The following is a 26,783-nucleotide window of genomic DNA, read 5'->3' as shown; positions in this document are numbered from 1 at the left end:
TAAGACAGCTGTTAAACATAACCAGCTTTGTGTTTTTTGTAGGAAACACAGTTCAGATCTGTTTAGGGTAAGAGGTGTGAGTTATTGCCGCCTGTCTATCACTGAATGTGTCAGGAATATCAAAACAAAACCAACTTAGCTCCGCTCCTTTAGCGCCCCTCACACAGCTTGATTCACGCTGGCATCTTTCCTCTTGGGGGTTAGGTTTTGAAAAAGGAAACAATTTCACCATCCCGTCCAAACTTTAAGGAGACCGGGTATCAGATTTGCACAATCCATATGCACTAGCTCGAAAGCTTGACAGAGCCCCTGCGCGTAGCTACAGTTGCTAAGCCACGATTGGTGGATGGCGGTTTTTGGGCGTGGCTTAGCAAAGGGTCAATTACCTAGATGCATTACTTGAATGGTTCACTCATATAGTGATTACTGCTACAGTTTCTTTCTGTTACTGTTGGTGATATACAATGTGAATAAAATATTTATGCCCCATTGAATACCGAACATTGCAGCTGGAAGGGCATCCGCTGTGTGAAACATATGCTGGATAAGTTAGTGGTTCATTCCGCTGTGGTGACCCCTGATTAATAAAGGGACTAATCCGAAAATGAATGAATGATTGAATATATGAATTCTGAACAAGCAAAAGACACATGAGTGTAGCATTTTTAATGTCACTATTTAAGTTCACTGTAAAAAAAAAAATGCTGGGTTCCACACTATCGATTTGTGTTGGGGCAACATAAAAAAATTAAGCTAACATCAGTTTTTACAAATTTAAGTGGACTAAACAAAACAATTAAGTTGTCTCCAAAAAACTAAAGATTTTTGTTGTTTTAGCTCATTTTAAATAAGTAGTTTGAACAAGCAGGAAAATATTTCTTAAGTCTTGAGTTGCTATGTAAAAAATAAATGATAATATAATTTATATATAATATAATATTTATTTATATTAATATATATTCATTATTTTGTTCAGAAGTGGTGTTTTGGCATTTTCTGTGTGAAAAAAACAAGGTATTTTTTGGTTATGGGCATTTCCAGCTTGAACCCTGGATCACTCTAAACTCCAGGTAAAGGTGGTTTCTTCTTTCACATTTAATTCTGAGTATTTGCAATCTGGCGTTTCAAACTCTTCATTCCTTGTTTATATATTTGCTTTGTCAGCTGTCATTGATTGAAAAAAAGGCAGCATGCAATCTGTTTGCATAACGGCCAGCCTTATGGATCCTTTTGCATACTATGTAGAGCAGTGGTTCTCAAACTTTTTTCATCAAGTACCACCTTAGAAAAAAATGTTCTCTCCAAGTACCACAAAAATGAGCAGTATTGAAATCCATAGCGTAGTAGGCCCAGTAAAGCAGCTACAACTCTGCACAGTTAAAAAACCTGGCAGATTACCTCAGAAATATAGCCTATATATAATATATGGCATATTATATACATAATTTTTAATAAATTTTTAATTATTTGTAGCATGTACATGAGATATTTCATTCCTCCGTGTACCACTAGAAGGAAGCCCGCGTGCCACTAGTGGTACACGTACCACAGTTTGAGAACCACTGATGTAGAGTATTATATATCAGTGTGCAGAGTAAGATTCTCTTCTTTCCAATGCACATATTTTCCATTACTATGTGAATCACTAATGTGATGTTTGGCAATAGACATTTTGCATTTGTTAAATTCACATGCTTTTTACAGTTATGTAAACAGCAGTTTCAGCATATTGGTGAAAACAGCAAATGTCCAAAAATATGTCCAAAAATGCATATTAAGTTTTAAAACAAATGTAATACTTTTAATAAGGTCGCTGGTTCGAGCCCCAGCTGGGTCAGTTGGCATTTCTGTATAGAGTTTACATGTTCTCCCCGTGTTTGTGTGGGTTTCCTCCAGGTGTACCGGTTTCCCCCACACTCCACAGACATGTGGTATAGGTGAATTGGGTAAGCCAAATTGTCCTTAGTGTATGTGTGTGAAATAGTGTGTATCGGTGGTTCCCAGTGATAGGTTGCAGCTGGAAGGGCATTCACTGCTTAAAACTTATGCTGGATAAGTTGGTGGTTCATTCCGCTGTGGTGACCTCTGATTAATAAAGGGACTAAGCCGGAAAAAAAAATGAATGAATGAATGCATGAAAACACATTAACCTGTGGAATTTATGGATGTAAAGTGTAAAACAATTTCCATGATTAAATTTCAACCCTGTGTTAAAAAAATTAAACAAAATAACACAGTGTATGATTTGTCATATGGGTTAGCTATTTATATACCATGCAAAACCCTTTTGTTGTAAAAAATGCTTCTGTCCAAAGTAAACTTTAAGGTCACGTAAAATGAGGACAGTCTTGGATTAATTTGAGGTTAAGTGTCTTACTCGAGGACACAATGGTACGGGTTCATGTCTTGCTCCTTAGAGAGTCAAACTAGGTCAAATTATGTTACTAGTTCTCAGCTCGGTCCACTACACTCCAACTCCGAAAGTTACATATATAGATATACTATTTATCTTAAAAGAGCTGCAATATTTGGTTTAAATATCAGAATTTTTGTGCATTAAAATAATTATATTTACAGCTGTTTTTCCCAAAAAAGATGTTTAACAGATTCAGGAAATTTTCACAGTATGTCTGATAATATTTTTTCGTCTGGAGAAAGTCCTTTGTTTTACTTTAGCTAGATTAAAAGCAGTTTTTATTTTTTAAAAGCTATTTTAAGGTCAAAATTATTAGCCCCTTTAAGCTAGATTTTTTCGATAGTCTACAGAAAAAAACCATCATCATACAATAACTTGCCTAATTACCCTAACCTGCCTAGTTGACCTAATTAACCTAGTTAATTTTTTAAATATTTATTTTTGGCCTTTTTGCCTCTATTAGATAGGACAGTATTGAGACAGGAAGTGAAGTGGGAGAGAGAGAGAGGGGGTAGAGTAGGGAAATGTCGTCGAGCCGGGATTCGAACTTATGTCGAACTTATTGCACCATATGTCGGCGCGCTAACCACTAGGCTATTGCGCCAACCTAGTTGAGCCTTTAAATGTCACTTTAAGCTGTATAGAAGTGTCTTGAAAGATATCTAGCCAAATATTATTTACTGTCATCATGGCAAAGATAAAAGAAATCAGTTATTAGAGATGAGTTAATAAAACTATTATGTATAGAAATGTGTTGGAAAAAAAATCTTCTCTCCGTTAAACAGAAATTGGGGGAAAAATAAACAGGGCTGCTAATAATTCTGACTTAAACTGCATATGGCTGCTTGGTCAATTTTTTTGAATGATTAAGTTCAATGTTTAAAATGAACTAAAACTGAAATATATGTCAAGTTAAAGGGCCAGCTCACCCCAAAATGAAAATTTCCTCATTTCCTCAGACGCAAGGTCATCTTAAATTTTATGCCTTTCTATCTTCTCTTGAATATAAAACAAGATATTTGGAAGAATGTTGAAAAAAAGCAGCCACTGGCATCCGAAAAAATATTCAGGGGCTCAAACTTTGGAACAAGTGGATGATGAGGAAACGACAGAATTTTTGTTTTTTGGGGGGAACTATCCCTTTAAATTCACTAAAAACTGAGATGTGATTATTATTATTATTATTATTATTATTATTATTATTAATATTTCTTTTGCTCAATTTTTAATTTTCCTCTTGGATTGCATTTAAGTTTAACTAAAACAACATCATTCAAATGTGTGCCATAATTATATTAAGTTGCACAATTTTGTTTCTTTTTTTGAAGTGTGAAATGTATTTTTATTACTCCTAACAGGTATGAAGTCCCATACACTGGGGAACCCTCACAGGTCGTAAAACTACATCACAAACACGGCTGAAAGCAGGTGGGATGCAGAGGGAAGACACAGAGGGAGAGAGGACATGGAGCAAGAATGAAGCGGCTCTGGATAGCAGAACATGGGAGTCCAGCAGAGACCTAAAGAGAGACCATCTGGGTACGCAACCTGTCTGCGACGTTTACAGCCAATAACAACTCGCATGCATGCACGCACTCAAGCAAACACTTTCACAGGCACATGACTCATTCCAGAATTGCGGGTACATTTCAACATTTTCCACTCGCTTTCTTTCAACTGAAATGTTATACAACAAATGTGTAATTTATACAGTATCAATTTAAAAGGATGCTTAAAAAAAGCTTAAATGTGACATAGGGAACATTTGATTTTGTTGCTAACTGTTGTTTCATTCATTGTTAAGCTTTTTAAACCAATAACAGAGTTGATAATAACTGAGCAGACAATAACAGAGTTCACATTTTCCATTATTTTGTGCTTAAGCTCAAGATGCTAACCTCAAGCCAGATTCGCATGGCATGTCTTAAACAGATTCTTAAGTATTTTCATCATCAGTACATTTTTCAAAAAGTGAATGAGAAATTCACTGGAATATCACAATAACAGGGTTGACACATTGTTAATCTACTATTGGTGTGTACTAAACATTTTGTACAAATTAATAAGAGAAGAATAATGACATGCACCAATGCCTTCCAGAGATTCCCGCCACAGGAAGTGATATCACTTGGAGCAAGTCCCATGCTTTTTCTATGAGTGCTTTACAGTTTATTGTGCCTTTGTATAATCGATGTAACAGAGTTGACAGGAAATAAGAACAGATACAAATGCATTTTTATAACTGAAATTACAAATAATACAGAAAATAGATGTCTGAACATGACAATGAAAACTTGCTGAATGTAAGATTCAGTAAGCAGAGACGGTGTTCTGTTGATTTGTCCTACCTTGTCAGATTGTCCTACCTCCCATTCAAAAGTACAGGCTCGTAGCCAGCCTGGTGAAAGAGGTGGTTCTTTTTTCTCGAAAAGTGGACCTATTTGCAGTTATCCACCTCAGTTTCGATTCAGCTATGATATTTAAATACTGTTTTTTAGTGACATTTCAAGCTGTAGTTTTTTTTTTGTTGTTTGCTGGATTAGCTAGTCAGATGTCACAACACTTTTTGATGTACTAAAAATATTTCAGAAAAATTTGCAAGAAAAAAAAAATTACAACACAACAAAATTTAAAAAAATTGAAATGAAAATCTGTAGCCTACTGTCATTTATTAGATAAAAAACAAATTGGCCAGCACATTCAACTATCCTCAGTCACAATTTGGCCATTTCAATAAAAAATAATGATTAAAAGATAATAATAACAATAATAATGAATTCTTCAGAATTTTTCTAGCCTCTTTGGTAAAAAAAAAAAAAAAAAGTACATTTGAAAATTCCCGGTTATCAACAATAGCCAAAATATATTCAAATTAATATAATGTGGTCTGCTTCTGGTGTTTCACACCTTTTTATTGCTCATTTTTATTTCAGGAATAAGGTCCAAGATTTAGAATAAAAGTTACCTGTAAAATGTTTTCTCCGTTTAAGAACAATACAGTAGTGAAAGAAGACTTCTCTTACATCAGATTATAGTCCCACCAAAGCAACAGCTGGCAGAGGATTCTGTTTGGTCCTAAAGCCTTTTATGACGGTTTATTTTCATTATTTATGATGGCGTAGCAGTCAAATAGGACAAATGAGCTCATATATGGGACAAATTCTGGACCTTTGTCAGTGAGGGGTGTGTCTTCCGAATCCCCCGACTACAGGCCTGAAAAGTTAGAACACATGTTTCATGCTTATAGTAGTAAACATGTTTTTTTTTAGAATTTTGTCTGTAAAAGCGCGCCTACAGGTGTTTCAGGTGCAGGTCAGGTTTTCTCCAGGTCATAATTTATTTTATTTATATTAATTTTGTCTAAAAAGAGATTAAACCTGTCCAGTTTCATCTGGAATGCATCCCAGATCACCTTCTGAAGTGGTTTGAGGGATCGGATTTATATCCGATAGGAATAAAACAAATGAAGTGACCAAACAGCCTCAAAAACACAGACATGACGGGATTAGCGCCTTTTGCTGTGAAGTGACTCCGCTTGCCATTAAAACCTTCGTCAGACAGTTATTTGAAAATAATAATGGCAAAAATAGGGAATAGGAGGTCATGTACTGGACAAGTCACTAAATATACAGGACATCCTGGCTAATGCACACAGTTAGCCTAGAACCTCATGAACAGGGACATATTTTCATCTGGTAAAAAGTAAGCAACTTTAGCCTTACCCTGTTTGGCAGTCGTTTTGAACATTTGTTCAATATTTTGTGATAATGACACCGCTGCCTGCCTTTTCTGCCTCTCTTGCTCTTTTCGACCCAAAGTATGGCGTTACTCAGTATGATTGTTGCGCCATCAAAGATTCAAATGTTACCACTCAGTGAGTTTTGTCACGTGACTCGCGTCACATTATTGTGGCTTTATGGGATTCGAATTACTGGACATGCTTATTTAAAATTACACTTTATTACAATATATATTGAATATAAATATATTATATTAATTATATAATAAATATATCATATAATATTAAATTACATAAAATAATTAAATGGACAAATTCTGGACCTTTTGGCAATGGGGGGGTGGTTCGTTCGAACCACCCGAACCCCCCCTGGCTATGGGTATGAAGTAGGTAGCACATTTTAATGACGCAATATGCTACCCATCAGATTTTTCTACCAGTGTAAATTTGAATGTGGGGTAGTGAGATATGAAGCTGTAATATCGCCCTAACCCCAACCTCAGAACCAATCAAATACAGTGTTGGTAGCATAATCTGATGGGTAGGATAAAATGTCTGGACACGGTTTAAAAATAATTTTAGTTGGAGAGTGCTTAATACGCATAAAAACATGATTTTTAGACATAATATATTTATTAAATGTTTTATTATTAAAGCGTTTTCATTCAAGTTTTTTACGTTTCTTTTTTTGTAATGAGATGTATTCATATTTCAAATTTTTACTATTTTAGATCTTTGATCGAATAAATACAGCCTTGGAACAAAAATAGAGGTAGACTTAGAAATGTATTCACAACATTAAACTTTTGAATAGCAATGTGTGAGCAAGTGAAACATTCTGTACACACATTGTAACACACGCACATATATTGTATTGTACGTAGTTTATTAATACTAATATATTATGCATAATTATACGTGGTTAGTTAAATAATATTACTCTGACTTAAATGTAAAGTTACAACCTAAGAAGGACATGGTAAAAAGGGAACCAAATATTCATTCATTCATTCATTCATTTGCCTTCGGCTTGGTCCCCTGGCTTGGAACTGCCAACTTATCCAGCATATGTTTTACACAGTTGATGCCCTTCCAGCCGCAACCTAACACTGGGAAACACCCATACACTCCCATTCACACACATACACTACGGACAATTTAGCTTACCCTATTCACCAATATCTCATGTCTTTGGCTGTGTGAGGAAAACCGGAGCACCCAGAGGGAACCCTCATGAACACGAGGAGAACATGCAAACTCCACACAGAAATGCCAACTGACCCAGCCGAGGCTTAAACCAGCGACCTTCTTGCTGTGAGGCGATTGTGCTACCCACTGAGACACTGCTACCCCGCGATTAGTTACTGTACTTTAAAAAAAGTGAGTAAAAATGTTGCTGCCTATTTCAGCATAGTTGGCGGTTCATTCTGCTGTGGTGACCCCTGAAAAATTAAGCATTAAGCTGAAGAAAAAATAATAAATGAACTAATGACTTTTTACAGTGTAACAAGGAAGCCTTAGAATAAAGTGTTACCAGAAAAATCCCATGTCAAAATAACCTGCAGAAAGACTTTCTGAACAATCCTTCCAACCAAACTACATTAGAGCTCCACGAATCTCTCACACACGTATCATTATATCCGTCTTAATCTCCCTCTCTCTCTCACTCTCTCTCTCTCTGTCCTGTCTTTCACTCTCTCTCTCTCTCTATATATATATTTCTGATTCTGTGACTGTTCCTACAAAAGCAGATCTCTTATAATCCCTTCAACCTCGAACAACACAATCACAGACCGCTAAAAAGAAATCAGCAGGAGATCCATGCAATGTTCAGAAATTAATTGATTTCTTTGTTCTACAGAAACGAACAAGGAAACAAAAGGGTGTGGACACAAATTAGAAAGTAGCAACGTGTTTCAATTATACCTAAAAACCTCTCAGGATTCATCCGCATCCCTTCCCTTCATTTTAACCCCCTTTCTTTCACTTATCCACCGATAATCTGTAGCTCCACCCTCAGATTAGGATTACAGAAATGATAGACTTCCGGAGATAAAAAATGAGCTGAAAACAGAGAGAGAGAGAGAGATGAAGTGGGTTTGCCTGCAGTTTAGCGCTCACACGTTCACAAGATGTGTAATTAAGGTTAAAGCTAGTTAAAACAGATTGCTGCCAACAGCGGCGCATATGCTGCGTGCTAATGAGAATGACTGTTGGCTGTAATTAATAGTTGTTCTACTGTGTGCTTGAGTTCAGATCTGCGTGTCTGTGAGCATGTGACCGCTGGAGAAAAAGAGAATCCAGGATTACAGATCAGGCATTTCTGCGTGACGTTCCACGGTTCATCATGCACTAGCTGACCTGTATATCTGTCTGTCTATGTGTGTGTGTGTGTGTGTAGGTTTGTGTGTGGGGGCATGCGAGTGAGTGTGTGTGTGTGTGTGTGTGAGAGAGAGTATGAGTTTGTGTGTATTTGTGTGCATATATATGTGTGTGTGTGTATGTGTGCATGTGCGTGTGTGTATGGGTGTTGCGAGTGTTTTTTGTGTGTGTGTGTGTGTGTGTGTATACAGATGAGTTTGCGTTTGCGCTTGTGTGTTGGGGTGTGTGAGTTTATGTGTGTGTGTGTAGATTTTTGTGTGTGGGGGGGTGAGTTTTTGTGTGTGTGCGTGTACATATGTATGTGTGTGTAGGTTGTGTGCATGTGTGTGATTGTGTGTGTGTGTGTGTGTGTGTGCGAGAGTGAGTAAGTGAGTGAGAGAGAGAGAGAGTGTGTGTGTGTGAATGCATTGTGAGTGTTGATGTGTCAGAGGGGGTACTATGTGAATGTGTGTATTATGCGTGTATTGTGTGCATATGTGTGTGTTCAGGCCGTCTAATAAGAGACAGGTGCAGTGCAGAAGGGGATGGTATATGAGGATCTCGCTACAACAAACACTTTATAAGGATGGAACACAAGCATATTCACAAAGGCCTGTCCAATCATATCTATTCTCTGTCAGCATTTTATCTGACACAGGTTACCAAAGGGGGACCATAACCTTCGATACACACACACACACACATTTGCATACTTATTATGACAGCACAATCTCAGCAAATGTTTAAAAGTTTTATCGATCTCATTTGCATGTTAAAGATTTCAATTCTCCAAGCAAATAACCACAGTATGCTCGGAGCTCTTTCTTTCTTTTTATCCAAGATTATTGCCATTAATAAAAAATTAATTGATCAGAAATATTGATTGAAATAAAATAATCTGGGCGGCACGGTGGCCCAGTGGTTAGCACTGTTGCCTCCCAGCAAGAAGCTCACTGGTTCGAGTCCCGGCTTGATCAGTTAGCATTTCTGTATAGAGTTTGCATGTTCTCCCCGTGTTGGCGTGGGTTTCCTCCGGTTTCTCCCACAGTCCAAAGACATGAGCTGTAGGTGAATTGAATAAACGAATTGGCCGTAGTGTATGAGTGTTAATGAGTCAGTATGGGTATACTAGATTATGGCTAGAAAGGCATCCGCATAAAACATGCTGGAATAGTTGGCGGTTTATTCCACTGTGGCGACTTCTAATAATCAGGGACTACGCTGAAGGAAAGTGAATGAATTAATAAATAAAGTAGACCGTAACTGAAAGCATTTTTTCCCATTTCACCTGTTTAAGGAAACACTTCTCATTTTCAATTAGTTTACTTTAACTCAAGCACAAAATAACTCAAATTTAACAAATCAACTGTAAATGGCCATGAAACACTTTTTTTTTTTCTTTTTTCAAAAATGCCCAGAGATAGGCATGGAGCTCTGAGAAAAGAGTGGGCGTGGCCGGCAGAGCAGGGGAAAAAGAGCGGAGCGAACAACTGTTGTCAGTTGACTCATAAAATGAGACAAACTGTGAGACCCATGATTTTATAGCTTACAAAGTTAAAATGCAAAGAAATAAACAGTAAGTAATTTAATGTCCTGCTACATGTGTAATTCGTAATTTCATATACTCATAACCACAATTTGTTCTATCATCATAGAGAAAATCATGTTCATATAAACACTAAATGAGGAGGACTTCATGGTTTTCCATGGAAACAAAAACATACAACCCTTGCCGTGCACAGACATGGTCTCCGCCAATCATTGGGTCTCACACCTTTGGTAGGTCTGCCTTGTCGTTGGAAAGCACGTGCTCTCATGAATAATAAAGAAGCAGGCTCTTCTCATAGGATAAGAAAACTCCATTATGAATAATAATGAGAAACCAACGTGTCATCACTCCACTAGCAGATTCGTGATACGCAAACGATTTTGATCCTGCCCCAAATGTTTTTTTAAACCCCAACATTGTGTTAACTGATGATCAATACACACAAATCTGTTAAAATCTCAAAAAATAGTACTCCAGATTTTCTTAAATCTTTAATAAATCAATGCTCTAAGATAAAAGAAATGTACAAAAACTGTAACTAAAATTAATCAATGCGAAATATTAAACTACATACAATGACTTCTCTCTCTCTCTCTCTCTCTCTCTCTTTCTATCATAGCTTCATCATCCTGCAATATTAAAGTGTCCTTCAGAATCCTAACAAAAGTGGTACATTATCTATTTGTTTGTTGTTTTCAGCTATTAGTTTAAGAATAGTTTCCCAGTACTGGGTTGCGGCTGGAAGGACATCCACTGCGTGAAACACATGCTGGAAAAGTTGGCAGTACAGTCTGCTGTGGCGACCCCTGATAAATAAGGGACTAAGCCAAAGGAAAATGAAGGAATGAATTTAATAATATTATCTGTATTGGAATATTAATACTTGTACTTATCAATATAAAGTAGACAAATACAGTATGTGTAAATTGTTGCACTGTAAGTCAGAATACATCCAACGGAAATGTCCTACACTGTAAAAAAAATGTAATTCAAGAAAACAAAAAAAAAAAACTTTCCCAGAATGTTGCTTGCTGTTTGTATGTGAGTTCACACTTTATTTTAATGGTCCATTTGTGAAATTTGAGTTGCATTGCATCTACATGCCAACTAATTCTCATTAGATTATACTGTAAATGGAATGTTAGGTTGGGGTTATAGTTAGTGTAAGTTGACATGTACTTGCAAAGTTTCTTATAGTCAGGTAAATGTCTGTTGAAGGAGCAGTATCAACAGATATTTAGCAGACAGTCTACTAATTCTCAAATGGACCATCAAAATAAAGTATTACCCCATACATGATCAATGAAATGGTTAACAACTTTTATTCACAATCAAATGTTTTTTGTTGTTGTTTTTGTAGTGTATACTTTGAGATTGGGCATCTATTGAGTTGGGGCCACAGGAGAGGAGCTGTGACGGACAGGACACATAATTGATGCTGGTAGGGTCACATGACAAACATCTGAACTCCATTCATGCATTATATTTCATAAAACATATTAATTTTAATAGCCATAAAGTAAGTAGTTATTACAAAGAAGTATTTCATAAAGAGAGCATTGAATGAGTACATAATTAGAGATTTCTTTAAATATTCAACCAGTCACAAATTCTTTAAATAAGTCAAGGTTTATCTGATTGTCAGATCAATGATTAGCTTAAAACATCAAATACATTTTGCTTTGTGTGTAAATGCACATACAATAAAGAATACAAAATACTTTACCATCAATTAAAAAAATCTATTTTTGCCAAACATTTCACAACACTTTTCACAAAAAATGTTACAGAAACACATTCTACCATGTACAATAGATTGGCATTATAGAACTTAATAATAAATGTTTACGAGTTTCTTTAAACATATGCTTTTAAATGATTATTCATGATTTAATGTGGAAATTATTCATAAAATTACTTTGCCTTTCTAGTCATATTTATTTTCATAGAAGGAGTTGTCCAACACTTAAGAGAACAATTGTGTACCTTCATAATAATGGTCCCATAAAAGGTACATAAACAGTATCATAAGAGGTCTTTTCTGTACTATATAAGGTACAACTTTTACTAAGGTACAAAACTTATTTGTACCAGGTGTATTTTTTTTTTCTGAGAGTGTATAGTAATTTATCATAAATAATATAGTGCTTTTAATATAGTGTTACAAGCTTTTTCAACTCTGCCCACAAATTTTCTATAGAACTGAGATCAGGGCTTTGTGATGGCCACTCAAATACATTCACTCTGTTGACCTTAAAGCACATTTTAACTAATTTGGCTGTATGAATAGAATCACGGTCTGTTTGGAAGACCCATTTGCGGCCAAGTTTTAATTTCCTAGCTGATGTATTGAGATGTTGCTTCAGTATTTCTACATAATGTTCTTTCCTTATGATGCCATCTACGCTATGAAGTGAATTAGTCCCTCCTGCAGCAAAACAGCCCCACAACATGATGCTGCCGCCCCCATACTTCACAGTTGGGATGGTGTTCCTAGGCTTGTAAGCTTTCCCCTTTATTGTTGATTCTGGCTTGTTGATTTTCCCATATTGTCACAAAAGGAAGCAGTGTGTTTGAGGTTTTCCTTAAATACTATTCTATAGTTGTGCCTCCAATTAACTCAAATGTTTTCAATTAGCCAATTAGAAACTTTTAAAACCTTGACACCATCATCTGAGCTTTTTCAGAGGCATGATAATCTTATTGTATGCAAACTTGACTTTTAAGAAAAGTTATGAGAATTTCTCAAAAAATCTCTCTCGTTAATCTGCTACTAAGATTCAGTTTTTTTAACTGTATATTACATCACCAAAAATGATTGAGGTCATGTCATGTGTTGTGCAAAACGTCAATATATTGATTATTGCAACAGGCTTACATGTACCTGTCCAGGGACTGCAGGTGAACAATAGCAGTTTTTGCTAAAGCCTGACTCACAACACATTTCCTTTTTAAGGTCAATGTCAAATAAACATCAAATAAATAAGTTCAAATTTAAAATTCAATTACAAATCCATTGTGTGGTTTGCAGTAAATGTGACTATTGTCGAATATCAAATTCATCGATTGACTGCCGTTGATATGTGAGATGTGTGTAGATTTCTGCTGGCACCAAAGCTCTTCTGCTCACTCGAACACATCAAACATACACTGACACACATGCACTCTTTCCCCATTTAATCTCGCTGTAAGAGGATGAAGCACAACAGTAAAAAAATTACATAATCCCACAGTTTCCCCCCCTCTCTCTCGACCCATCACTTCATCCACGTTCAGGTTCATCATCCTTTTATCATCTTGACTTTCTGTTCTCCTGGCGTTTCATGTTCGGAGAGGTGTTCGCTTGCTGTTTTGACCCCGTTTGGTTAATTTCATTTAATTCTGATGGTGCTGTGTGTGAAGGTAACAGATTAAAACCTGATCCACAAATCTCTTTCCCTCCCCTACATCATTTCTTTCTGTTCTTGTGTGTGTGTGTGTGTGTGTGTGTGTGTGTGTGTGTGTGTGTGTGTGTGTGTGTGTGTGTGTGTGTGTGTGTGTGTGTGTGTGTGTGTATGGCAAACTCTTCTGACCCTCCCCTGCGTCTATTGAACAGATTGGGTCTCGGTGGGACTGTGTCACCTGGGGAGACACTTCCCCCCCTCCTGACACGCACACACATACACACGCATATTCAGATGCACACACACATACTTACACACGCACACATCCCAGCAGTCTGACCTTCACATGCTTTCAAATAAGCAGGCAATAGTCGACATGTGAAACCGAAACAACAAACTGTTGTAAAAATCTATCCGTGCAAATTACCCAGCAAGCATTTTCTGTTTTTAAAAGATGTCTAATAGGTGTCTAAACATAGTCGTCTTAGCTAAAACAAGGCTAAATTTGGGCTGTTTGTAAAGAATCTAATAGACGTCCAAGAATATGCCAAAACTAGACTAGTCATCAAATAAACAGAAATGAATGACTACACATATAAAGTCTGTAAATATGTCTATTTGGCAACTAGTCTAGTTGTGGCCTATTTTTAATTAATTTTTTGTTTATCTACCTTTTTGAGTGAGAATTTGTGCGCAGATGACATTGTTTCTACCACAGCACACACTTTAAAATTACATTTTTTATGATGAATAATTTTTATATAGTTATAAAATAATGTTTTTTTAACAACAAAACTCTATTTTGTATTGTATGAACCTCCAACATAACTAATAACATTTTAGTTACTAATGAGACAGAAGTGTCAGTATTTTATTTTTTTAAATTATTTTATTTTATTAATTTACTTTTACTCATTTTATAACTTCAATGATTTTTTGTTTAACTATCATATTTGTTTTTTGAGTGAGAATAAGTGCGCAGATTACATTTATTATGGAACAAAGAAATTAACTTTTATAATGTTGGACTGTTTTTGCTGCAGTACACACTTATATGATAAAAATGCTATATCATTTTTATTATAAATTAATATTTAATCATAAAATACAGTTTTTACAACTAAACTACTTTTTTACATTTATTGTACAAACCTGCAACATAAAAAATTATGATTATGATGCAATATGAAAAAAATGTATGCTATATTTATGCTATATAAACATTTACTTACAGTATATAACATAAATATAACATGCATGCACTCACCGGCCACTTTAGTAGGTACACATTACTAGTACCGGGTTGGACCCCATTTGCCTTCAGAGCTGCCTTAATCATTCATGGCATACATTCAGTAAGGTACTGAAAATATTCCTCTGAGATTTTGGTCCATATTGACATGATAGTATCACGCCGTTGCTGCAGATTTGTCGGCTGCACATCCATGATGCAAATCTCCTGTTCCACCACATCCCAAAGGTGCTCAATTGGATTGAGGACTAGGGACTGTGGAGGCCATTTGAGTACAGTGAACTCATTGTCGTGTATATTAAACCAGTCTGAGATGATTTGTGTTTAATTACATGGCGTGTTTTCCTGCTGGAAGTAGCCATCAGAAAATGGATACACTGTGTTCATAAAGGGATGGACATGGTCAGCAAAAATACTCAGATAAGCTGTGGCATTGACACGATGCTCAATTGGTACTAATGGGCCCAAAGTGTGCCAAGAAAATATCCCCCACACCATTACACCACCACCACCAGCCTGAACTGTTGATACAAGGCAGAATGGATCCATGTTTTCATGTTGTTGACGCCAAATTCTCACCCTACCATCCGAATGTTGCAGCAGATATCGAGACTCGTCAGACCAGGCAACGTTTTTCCAATCTTCTATTGTCCAATTTTGGTAAGTCTGTGTGAATTGTAATCTCGGTTTCCTGTTCGTAGCTGACAGGAGTGGCACCTGGTGAGGTCTTCTGCTGCTGTAGCCCATCTGCCTCGAGGTTGGACGTGTTGTGCGTTCAGAGATGCTCTTCTACATACCTTGGTAGTAACAAGTGGTTATTTGAGTTACTGTTGCCTTTCTATCTGCTCCAACCAATCTGGCCATTCTCCTCTGACCTCTGGCATCAACAAGGCATTTTCACCCACAGAACTGCTGCTCACTGGATATTTTTTCTTTTTCATTCTCTGTAAATCCTACTGATGGTTGTGCATGAAAATCCCAGTAGATCAGCTGTTTCTGAAATACACAGACCAGCCAGTCTGGCACCAACACCCATGGTACGTTCAAAGTCACTTAAATCACCTTTCTTTCCCATTCTGATGCTCGGTTTGAACTGCAGCAGATCGTCTTGACCATGTCTACATGCCTAAATCCATTGATTTGCTGCCATGTGATTGGTTGTTTAGAAATTTTTGTTAACGAGCAGTTGGACAGGTGTACCTAATAAAGTGTATTTTGATATATAAACATAAATATTTAAATATAGACATATCATACTGTATATTTTATGATTATATATATATAATATAAAAATAAAAAATAAAGAAAACAGAATGTAATATATGCTTTTTCAAATCAAAATATTTCCAAAATATTTTTACTTAGAGTAAAAATATTTGTAAAACATCCGTTAATTTATGATACATATACTGTGTATTTTCGATCAAACAGAATATAATTAAGTGCAAGTGAATTCAAATTATTAATGTTTCAGAAGAATGACTTTTCCTGCGATGCACATAGATAGAGATTTTAGGAGTATCTACTGTAAGTTCCATGGGGCTGAAATGTCATGCACTGCTGATTGAGGAGAGGCAGAATGCGAAGCGTGAGCTGGAGGGATGGAGTATACGGATGACAGAGGGAAAACTGCAGGTGTGATGTGGCTGAAACAGTAGGAGAAGATGCATCGCTGAGCTTTAAATGATTAATCAGCTGCTGATGCTTTCTCTAGAAAATATCAGGGACACAGAGTCTCACGGCTTAAAGAAGGGAGTCAGAAATCCACATCAGCACTTTACTTCCAGCACGAACTTCTGACAGACTTTCATACTATATTTAAAAGGAGTAGAGTACATCGAGACTTTCAGTGTGCGGACTAAGCTATTTGTATTTAGTATGTTCGATTTAAGCCTGGAGCATGCTGTAATTTCTCAGTTGACAAGACTGAGCAACAAACAAGAAGCAGGAAGACACAAACCCAAGCCAAAGACTGTAGTTATACAAAGACGGTTCACTTTCATCACTAAGAATGGAGTGAATTGCAATGCTTAGTATAGAGCCAGAGTGCAACGCATCATATTGTTGGCCACGCCCACCAGAAGGGGGAGGGTATGGGATGGGGTAGCACAACCGGCTTCATTTACTTAGTGATAAGGTGCCTTATTTTCATTTCTGACAAATAAATGTCTAAAACCTGCTTCCCGAAACATTTGCTTAAGCATTTAATTACACATAGAATAAGCCAGTGTTTCCCAACCCTGTTCCTGAAGGCACACCAACATACACATTTTCAACCTCTTCCTAATCAAACAAACCTGAATCAACTCATCAGAACATTACAAGAGAATCCAAAACCTGAAGTAAATGGGCCAGACAAGGATCCAAAATATGTCCTGTTGGTGTGCCTCCAGGAACAGGGTTGGGTAACACTGAAATAAATACTTAAGGGCACAAAAGCATGATGCAGCGTGATTTAAAAAAAAAAACAACTGCAATGAAATGTAATTGGCAATAGGAAACATTTGTTTTTTTGAACTATGCCAAAGGATTATTTCAGTGCCCTGTGTGAACCTGCGAGGTGGAGACATATAGAAAAACTGAACTGAAGTGTATTGGTTAGGATCTGTTTCATCAGTGTAACAATTGCACTCAGTGTAAACTTCCCCCAATACAGGACATGAAAAAGATAATGCAATTCTGAGTGTCCCTCACACAAGTTTAACAAACCACCTGTAGAAAATGTTAACTGATACTTGCACCAGTTTTGTACATTTGCACCAGAAGCTTTTTTTTACAATCCCTCAATATCTCTCTAAAAAACAACAACATTGTGCATTTATGAAGTCTGCCTCACACAGGTGAGTGAGCTTGACAAACCACCTGTAGAAAACAAATTCTCCCATCTTTTTGTCATTTTAACTGATACTTGCACCAGACACTTTCTTACAAATACTCCATATCTCTCTAAAAACAAAAGCAAGGCAAAAACATGCATTTATGACGTTTAACTCACACATATGAGTGGGCTTGACAAACCACCTGTAGAAACACTTTTCTCTCTCTACAAAAAGTAAATAAATAATAACCCTCTTAACTCTAGCACCTAATTCTCTGAGCACAAACAGTTCCTTTTGTATAACTAGCACTTCTCGTGTGCATTGCCTCTTCTTGTTGAATTGCTAAATGCCTCCTCAGTTGTACGTCGTATACATAATCTGTATACTGATTAGCGAATAAAGCACTTTGCCAGATTATGTTTTTATATATTGCAGATGACAGTGTTGTATTTTATGAACTATAAATAGTTGTTTCGATAATACTAATGTGTATTTCAGTGTCTAAAGTAAGCTAAAATGAGTTTAATATGATTGAAAACATTGAACAGTTGTGTCCTCTAACCGGTGTGTGTCTTTTCTGGCTCACGTGATAGCAGATTTGAATTTAACAGCTGATTATGTGACACACTGAACATTAAAATCAGACCGTTGTGATCATGTCTTTTAGCCTCGACTGACCCCGCTATTGAAGTGCACTCATCAAAAGTTAGCAAGCAGCTGCTGTCAGAGTAGAATGATGACACGTCAATTGAAAAATAAAAAAATGTCACATGGATTCCAACATAACAGTTCACGCTGATCATATTGTAAAAAATCAGACCTGTGTCAAATTTAATACCACATTGTCACCTTGGAATTAAAAGGTTCTATCTGCGTTCTGAATAATTTTGGGATACTGAGCTTTTAAGTTTTTGCATTCTATAGCAAACAGTATGTGTATAACATTTGTTTTTTAAACAAAAAGTCGGAAAATGGAAACAACTTATAAAAAAAACTTCCCATAATGTAAAAAAGTTGTCATTTAATAAGATTATCAATAACTCTATTTTGACGAAAATGTCAGATAGAACCTTATAATTCTAAGGTGACGACATATGAAAGTGGCACAAATCAGAATTTAGAAGATTTCATGCAATTTGGCTGTTACCATTTGCTATGTTTCCATTTATTTTACAAACCTGGAATATCACATAAAACATTTGCTAATAAAGCACCGTTTCAATCCAGTGAGTGAAAGAGAACAAAATCACTGCTTCCGATAAACTGGCGTCAAATATCAAAAAGAAAAACTGTATTTGCTGTGGTAGGAGAAGCCACTGTGGGCTTTTTTTCTCATTGAATGAATAGCTTGAACCTCAGAAGATGAAACGCAGTGAATACGGTGCTCTTTGGGAGCTCAGACACTCAAGTTGTAATAATACTTATAATTAATCAAATGTTGCTGAACATGTCATACCATGTTAAACACCACAGATTTTCACAGCTATATGGCTGATTTTGCAAACAAAAACTAACTTTAAAATATTTATTATAATTGAAATCTGCAGACACAAAATGTTAAAGTATGCAATAAACACTCAGGGCTAAATTTTTACGATCTAGGCGCATAATCTAAAGTGCATGGCATTAAGGGCCTGTCTGAATCCAGTTTTGCTATTTTAAGGAAGGAAAAATACTCTCTGCGCCACAGCGCATGGTCAAACAGGGTTGTGCTTATTCTCTTAATGAGTTATGGGTGTGTTTTGAAAATAACGTGCATTAAACCAATTAGAGTCTCATCTCCCATTCCCTTTAAGAGTCAGTTGCATTGTGCCATGGCACATTAAATGGCGGACTTTGTACATGGATTGCTTCACTGGTGAGAAAACAGTTAAACAAACCATCTGCAGCACGGGAATAGAGAATGAGCCTCCTCCATTCGGCCTCTTTACTTTCTCTTTACTTTGACTCTTTACTTGAGTGAGAAAACAATGTTGTGCATACTCCGCTGAAGACATCCATTCGCCTACATAATTAATTTTGTTTGTTAGGCTCAAAGATTTGTTTCAAAACTGTTTTTAAATTCAGTTCTAATTTCCTGCCAATGAGTAAATGAACAATAATAACGAAGTAAGGGTCAAAAAACTCCAAACACACATGCTATTCTTATGCCCCATATGATAATGCATACGTCTCCAAAACCAGACAGGTGGGCAAATCTAAATTTGTTTTTATTTAAACAAATATAAATATGCATATATAATAAATAATAATAACAAAAATAATAACATTATATGAATCCAAATTGTCATGAATAAACTGAAAAATCTCACCGAGGTGGAGAAGGCATGGGGGCAGTGGTTTTTATATTTATGTAGAAAATAATAATGTTTGTAACATGTTAATCCATTAACTTTTTTCATATATAAAGATAATTGTGTATTGCTGTACATCCTGTGTGTAATAAGCAATGCGTAAGCATTTTGGACCTGCATAGGTGCATAACTCATGCACTCTGCGCTGGACTTTATAACAGCTTTCAGATGGTCAATAGCGCAGTTTATTACAGTTACTTAAAAAATAGTAACACACCAACAATGTGCCTTAACACGCCTCTATTTTAGACCAGCACAGCCATGAGTCCACAGAGCGGCAAAAAAGAATTTACCATTTAAACAACGCGGCCCAAAACATGAAAATTACTGTTGCGCTAGTCTGAAAATAGCAACAAATTGTGCCAAACACGTCTTGCGCCTTGTTGCGCCGGATGTATGATAGCGTAATTTGCCCCTCAATTGTAATTTGGAAATTTTTATTAACATTAGACAGAAAAATAACATTTTGCGAAGGGCCTAAAACTGACAGATGCATGAAAAAGCAGCATTTTGCCTGCATAATGTCTCGCTTTAAACTCACTTCCAGCTACAACAATTCTGTGAATCTCACGTGCAGCACTGTGAAAAAGTGGGAGTCGCGTGCTGCCGTTTGTTTAATCCCGTGAGTGTGCGCACAAAGGCAAGAGCTGGTGTGTGTGTGTGTGTGTGTAAGGGACGAGGGTCTGATGGGGAGGGGGACGTTCAGGGATTTGTAGGGACGACAGCTGTGTGTGGGTGGGTGTGTATGTGTGTTTCTGATGGGCTATTTCAGGGCTGGATTTAAATGTTTAGTTGCTACCTAAAATCCCACGGATGTGTATGCGCATAAACAAAATGTGTATTTTCAATCATAATTTTTTTACTGTTAATTTACATTACTTTATGGCACCAATTGTAGATGACTTTTTAAAAAATATAAGTTTAATGTTTTTAGCTGAAATCTTCTTTCTTGGTGATTTATAAGCCATTAGATATTTGCAGTTTGATAATTTTAAAAAAATATATACAGGCAACATAAAATTAATACCCATGCACTCTAAAAAAGCATAGTAACTTTACAAGGTGAGTATACTCAAAAATGACTTTTGCTGCTTGTTTAAAAAACTTAAGAATTGTGTTTTTTCCAACTCATTTCACGTAAGTTTTTTTTGGAACAACTTAATTGTTTTATGTTCAATCCACTTACATTTGTAAAAAAAAGTTAACTTAATTGATTTGTGTTTGGACAACATGAAGTAATTGTGTGTAACAGTGTAAACCTGTAGCAACTTGGAAATGCTAAGTTGACTTAACTTAATCTTTAGAATTATGCACAAAGTACACTGTAAAACATGCAGAGTTCCACACAATTCCTTCATGTTGTCCTGACACAAATCCATTAAGTGAACTAGTTTGTACAAATTTAAGTACTGAACATTAAAGCGGGTGGCACAGTGGGTAGCGATGTTGCCTTACAGCAAGAATGTCGCTGGTTCGAGCCTCGACTGTGTCAGTTGGCATTTCCATGTGGAGTTTGCATGTTCTCCCTGCGTTCGCATGGGTTTCCTCCGGGTGCTCCGTTTTCCCCCACAGGTTTCCCGCTATAGGTGAATTGGGTAAGCTAAATTGTCCATAATGTATGTGTGGGAATGAGTATGTATGGATGTTTCCCAGTGATGAGTTGTAGCTGGAAGGACATCCACTGCGTAAAACAAATGCTGCACAAGTTGGTGGTTCATTCCGCTGTGGCGACCCCAGATTAATTAAGGGACTAAGCCAAAAAGAAAATAAATGAATGAATGTTTTTCAAATGTAAGCGGATTGAACATAAAATAAATAAGTTGTCCCACGAAAGCTCAGGGATTGTGTTGATTCAGCTCATTTTAAATACGTGTGTTGAATATATATTTTTTTGAGTATAAATAATCATTTTAAGTCAACAGGTTTACACTTCTTTTAAAGCAACGTCAAATAATCGCAAAAGCAAAGGGTTTACTTCATCTTAAGTAACGTAAGTAATGGCTTTTTACAGTATAGCACCTTGTGATAACATTAAGGTCTTATGAAGCAAAACAGTCGCTCTGTTTCTTGCACAGGCTTATAATTTTATTTTATAGAGAATCGGTGTAGGAGTCACTGATATTCATGTTTTGCTTGTATTATTTATTTATTATTATTTATTTTTTTTTGCCTCTTAAAATGCCTTTAACAATAGTCTTGCAATTTATTAATCATCAAGGACCATAGTTTTAATAAAAAATAAGATAAACTAAAAGACAAATAAATAAATTAATAAATAAACATTTTCTGAGGGCGAGTAAATTAACAGCACCTTTTTTTATTTTCTTTTTTTTAACAGCAAAACCAAATACATTATGCAAGTATAATAGAAATAAACATTCTTTTGTTCCTTTTTCAATTAAATTGATCAATGAGCAAGTAGGGTAGGACGGTCAAAGATTAAGATAACTGGATTGGTTGGCATAACAGAGGGCAGTGGGGGCACGTTGTATTTTATTGTTTTAAATTATTGATTTTATGGAATCGCATTTATATTAGGGGGTATTTTAGGGATTAGATTTTTAATGTGCATGTATGTTATATGTTGTCTTGTTGGTGTTTGCATGTTCTCCTTGTGTTCGCGTGGGTTTCCTCCGGGTGCTCCGGTTTCCCTCACAGTCCAAAGACATGCGCTATAGGTGGATTAAATAAGCTAAAATGGCCAGAGTGTATGTGTGTGGATGAGTGTATCAACATTTCCCAGTACTGGGTTGCAGCTGAAAGGGCATCTGTTGCGTAAAATATATGCTGGATAAGTTGATAAGTTCATTGCGCTGTGGTGACCCCTGTTGAATAAAGGGACTAAGCTGAAGAAAAATGAATGAATGAATAATGATGTAAGTGGTTATCAAACACTTTCCGAGTAAAACTTAATTGGGATGTGCTTTGACCTTTAGGACAGTTCGTCCAGTCAGAATGTGTGCCTAAGATGGATATCGACTTAACAGGCTTCAGTAAAGTATTTAAAAGGCACCCCCATCAGCCAAATGTACTTCCTTGGCTCTTACACACACTTGTTAAAAATAAATACAGTAACAATTGTTCAGTAGTCAATGTATTTACAAAGACATTTTAAAATAAAATTATAAAGGTTTATGGATTATGATTGATGTGCTGTACAATATTGTTTATGTTATGAATAAATACATTAACTAATATAAACTAATGTACCAACATTTCAAAGTGTTGCACAATTTGATTAATAAAATAATTACTTTTTTTCTCTCACAAAAAAACTTTCATACAATATACTATACATAGTAGACCTACTATATAATAATAAACATAATGCAATTACAACTAATAATATGTTTTATTATTGACTATTTACATCTAATACGTGTCTTACTAAGTACTCATGACGTAAGAAGTCCAAATTTGGTCAGTGGTCAGGATGACTTCCTGTTCTCTTTGAGCGCGCTCCGCTTTATGAACTAGTGCGTGGAATCAGGGCTTGTGAGTCCCGGGACGCGCGTGCTGTGCGGTGATGCGCGCGATTATACCTGACGCTCAGGTGGAATAATGGAGTTCATGTGAAATGCGAACTCGCTCACGCGCACAGATACCAGAGAGAAAAATGAAGGGAGAGAGAAAAACGCCAAACGCCAGTCGTCGGATGTCTGCGGCAGCGGGTAAACCTAATCTGATCCATCTGGACAATCTTCTCAATCGGACAGAGTGGACGCGTTACGTACAAACTGATTACATAAGAACACCTTTGACTGAGATTCAATCACGACAAGGGTTTGTTTGCACCTGACTTCATCAAGCAGGAACATAACTGAGAAGAAGCAAACACTTATGGGCTAAAATCCTCTTGATTTAATTTAATATACTGTTCTCCTGACAACATTGTCACAGATTCTCACCCCCTTTTTCATCCATTACAGATGTTTTGCTTAACAACTCAACTCCAAACTTTACTTTAAACATACAACTTTACTTGATGTATGTTCAATCCTAATAAAAACAATAAGAAGAAACGCAGCGTAACCGAGAGACACCATTTAAACGAGCAGCCTAAAGAAATAAAACTACTTCTGAAAGTAGAAAAGTTCCTTGAAGGCATTGAAATACAGTATTTGCTCACCTGTGTATTTTCCCCAAAGTTTTCCCTGCCTGGGCTTTAAAGCGGTCCGGACGGATCTCCATCCTCGCGACTTTCGAGTCCGACCGGTGTGCTCCTGTCCCGCGCGCGCCCGAGTCTCTCTCTCTCTCTCTCTCTCTCTCTCTCCCTCTCTCTCTCTCTCTCTCTCTCTCTCTCTCTCTCTCTCTCTGGTTACATTAATAAAATGTAATGTTTGAATATGCTAATGTGGCACTATTTAATTCACTATGTGCTAAGTTGCAAACATTTCTAACACAAATGAAAAAATATGAAATTTATTTGCATATTACAGTTTTTACTGAGTGGATTTCGGGAACCCAGCTCAACATTTTTCGTTATCTACATGTTCTGAGAGTATTACCAAGCAATGTTGCATTACTGTTTTCGGCAGGTAGTTTTGTTTTAGTTCCCAGAACATTCTCTTAGAAGATAGGAAAACATTTTCTAACATTCTAACCATGTTTGCTAACAATTTTTAACATTATATTCTAACATTCTTATTACATTATTAGTGGGTAGTTTTCTTTAAGTTCTCAGAATGTTTTTTTTAATGGTAGGAAAACACACTCTATCATCCTAAATACGTTTTAAAGTAACATTGCTTCAACATTATACTCTATTATAACGTTTCAGCCTATATTGTTTTATTTCACCTCTCAGAACATTCTTTAAAAAAATAGAAAAACATTCTCTAAAACTGTAACCACATTTGGTAGTAATGCTGCTAGAACCTTGTTAGTAGCCACATACATGGACAGCACATTTTAGCTCTTAAGTGGCTATTTAAAATACTTCAAATGTTTTATATTTTGTTACAGACATACAGTGTCATCCTGTAACTGTTTTGCAGCATATGAAATGTCCCAAACCCTATTTTCAGCTGTCCAAAATGGGCAACCAATGTTGTTTTTACTCTCTGTTAGTCAAAACATGTTAAAATTTTTTTTTTATATGTTATATATGCATTAAAAACAGTCAGGAAAAGGTGTTTTATGTAAATTCGGACCACAAGTCCACACAAGGACATCATTCTTCTCTAAAAGTACATCATATCAAAAGATGATATTTATAGGTTTTATTTTAATTAGGTTCCAATAAGCCCATGAGAAATAAAAAATGCATGTAAAAAAGCCCTCGGGCCTTAAGAGGATAAGGCTAGTTTTAGTTTAGTTCATAGAATGTTCTTTTAAAAGATAAGGTAAACATTCTCTAAAACATTCTAAACCCGTTTAGTGGTAACATTGTTGAAACATTATACTTTAACATTATTATAACATTTCAAGGTATTGTTTTATTAAACTTCCTACACTCTCAGAAAAAAAGGTACAATGAGGGTACAATTTTGTTCCTAGAGGGAACAAAATATAAAATTGTACCTTTAAAGGTCCCATATTGGTCCTTAGGGTACAATTTTGTACCCAAATGGGCTATAAAGGTACAAATGTCCAGATTTAGGTTTGAAAGGTACATTTTTGTACCTTTTATAGCACATTTGGATACAAAATTGTACCGTAAAGGACCAATTTGGCACCTTTAAAGGTACAATTATATATTTTGTTTCCTTATAGGAACAAAATTGTACCCTCAGCTTATGATAAGATCAAGACACTATATAACACTAATTTAAATGTATTAATACTAAACATTAATACTAAAATACATAATTTAAAAATATAATAAATAAATAAATTGATTGAATTAAATATTTTAATAATTAATTTTTTTCATGTATTTAAATTACATTTTTTCTCAAAAATGTTAATAATTTAATTTATAATTAAATGTAATTTTAATCATTAAAAACGTAAATACTGGTCTTTGCTTACTGTTTAAGTCCCTATAGTATTGTAGCAGACTGAAGAAGGTCAGGAAGCGTTTAGCAGTCAAAACTTGTCTTTTATTGAACTTTTGCACGTTGCAGACAGAGTAATCCTTTTAGCTCTTCACATAAAACAACTCTCTCTCTTGTGAACCAAAGAAAAACCTCAGATACCTGTCAATCTCTCGAAAACCCGCCCCCTCCCTCTCAAGTGCGCAGACTCCTTTTTCCCATAATCCAGCCCCTTAAAGCCCTACATTACCCAACATAAATACACGCCAAACTACAACAACCAGGAACTGTATTTAAACCTTTTCTAGCATGCTACACTGCCCCCTCCTCACAAAGTTCCTCGACCTCGAGGGAACAAACATAGTCCTGGAGACGTCTTGGTGGCCTCTTGACTCTCTGAGACCGAGGTGAGCCCCTATCTGCAACAGGGCCACCAGAATGTGAACTTTGTAGCTCAGGAACTGGTGTAGTTTCAAGGAGGACATCTATAGTATTAGAACTACCCAACCCGTGTCCCGCCTCATTCTCCAGAACAGGCATAACTGTAGGAGAGGCCAGCACTGTATCTGCTGAAGCACACCCTCTGTACGGAGCCAGTCTATCCCTGTGCACCGCTACTTTCCTGCCTCTTGGTGGCATCTGAACACGGTAAACAACTTCCCCAATTCTCTCCAGTACAATGCAAGGCCCCACCCACTGTGCATCAAGTTTAGGGCACCTGCCCTTCTTCCTCTGTGGGCTGTACACCCACACCCTCTCTCCCGCTGTGAAGTGTCGCCCTTTCGTTTTCAAGTCATAATTCCGCTTCTGTCGGATCCCCGCTTTCAGCAAGTGTTGCCTTGCAAAACTATGAGCGGTTTCCAAAGAGGCCTGAAGCCTACTTGCATACTCAGGGCCCGGTGGCACAGCAGGTGCATCAGGAGGCCTTCCAT

At 36.4% G+C, this 26,783-nt stretch overlaps 1 protein-coding gene and 1 long non-coding RNA gene across 18 annotated transcripts in view; one reads left to right on the top strand and one right to left on the bottom strand.

The window, feature by feature from the left end:
* Positions 1-24,099, bottom strand: part of slc17a7a (solute carrier family 17 member 7a) — a 44,916-nt gene extending 20,817 nt beyond the window's left edge. Inside the window, exon 1 of one of the 2 annotated variants that reach the window (XR_015480111.1) lies at positions 24,003-24,099. Coding sequence is in view for 1 of the 2 variants with exons in the window: in NM_001098755.1 (NP_001092225.1) it covers positions 24,003-24,064 (62 nt within the window). In the remaining variant the exon portion in view is untranslated. 2 annotated transcript variants of the gene reach the window in all.
* The window catches only part of LOC137490516 (uncharacterized), a 104,621-nt gene that overhangs the window by 28,154 nt on the left and 49,684 nt on the right, over positions 1-26,783 (top strand). For all 16 annotated transcript variants that reach the window (XR_015480543.1, XR_015480545.1, XR_015480549.1 and 13 more), the window contains exons 8-9: positions 3,775-3,955; positions 11,426-11,506. This is a non-coding gene — a long non-coding RNA (uncharacterized LOC137490516). The remainder of the gene's footprint in view (positions 1-3,774; positions 3,956-11,425; positions 11,507-26,783) is intronic.

The sequence above is a fragment of the Danio rerio genome, chromosome 3 (assembly GCF_052040795.2).
Source record: "Danio rerio strain M-AB ecotype USA chromosome 3, GRCz13ab, whole genome shotgun sequence".
In the NCBI taxonomy this organism is placed as follows: Eukaryota; Metazoa; Chordata; class Actinopteri; order Cypriniformes; family Danionidae; genus Danio; species Danio rerio.
Note: the sequence above shows the minus strand (reverse complement) of the source record. Positions and strands in the feature narration are given on the sequence as shown.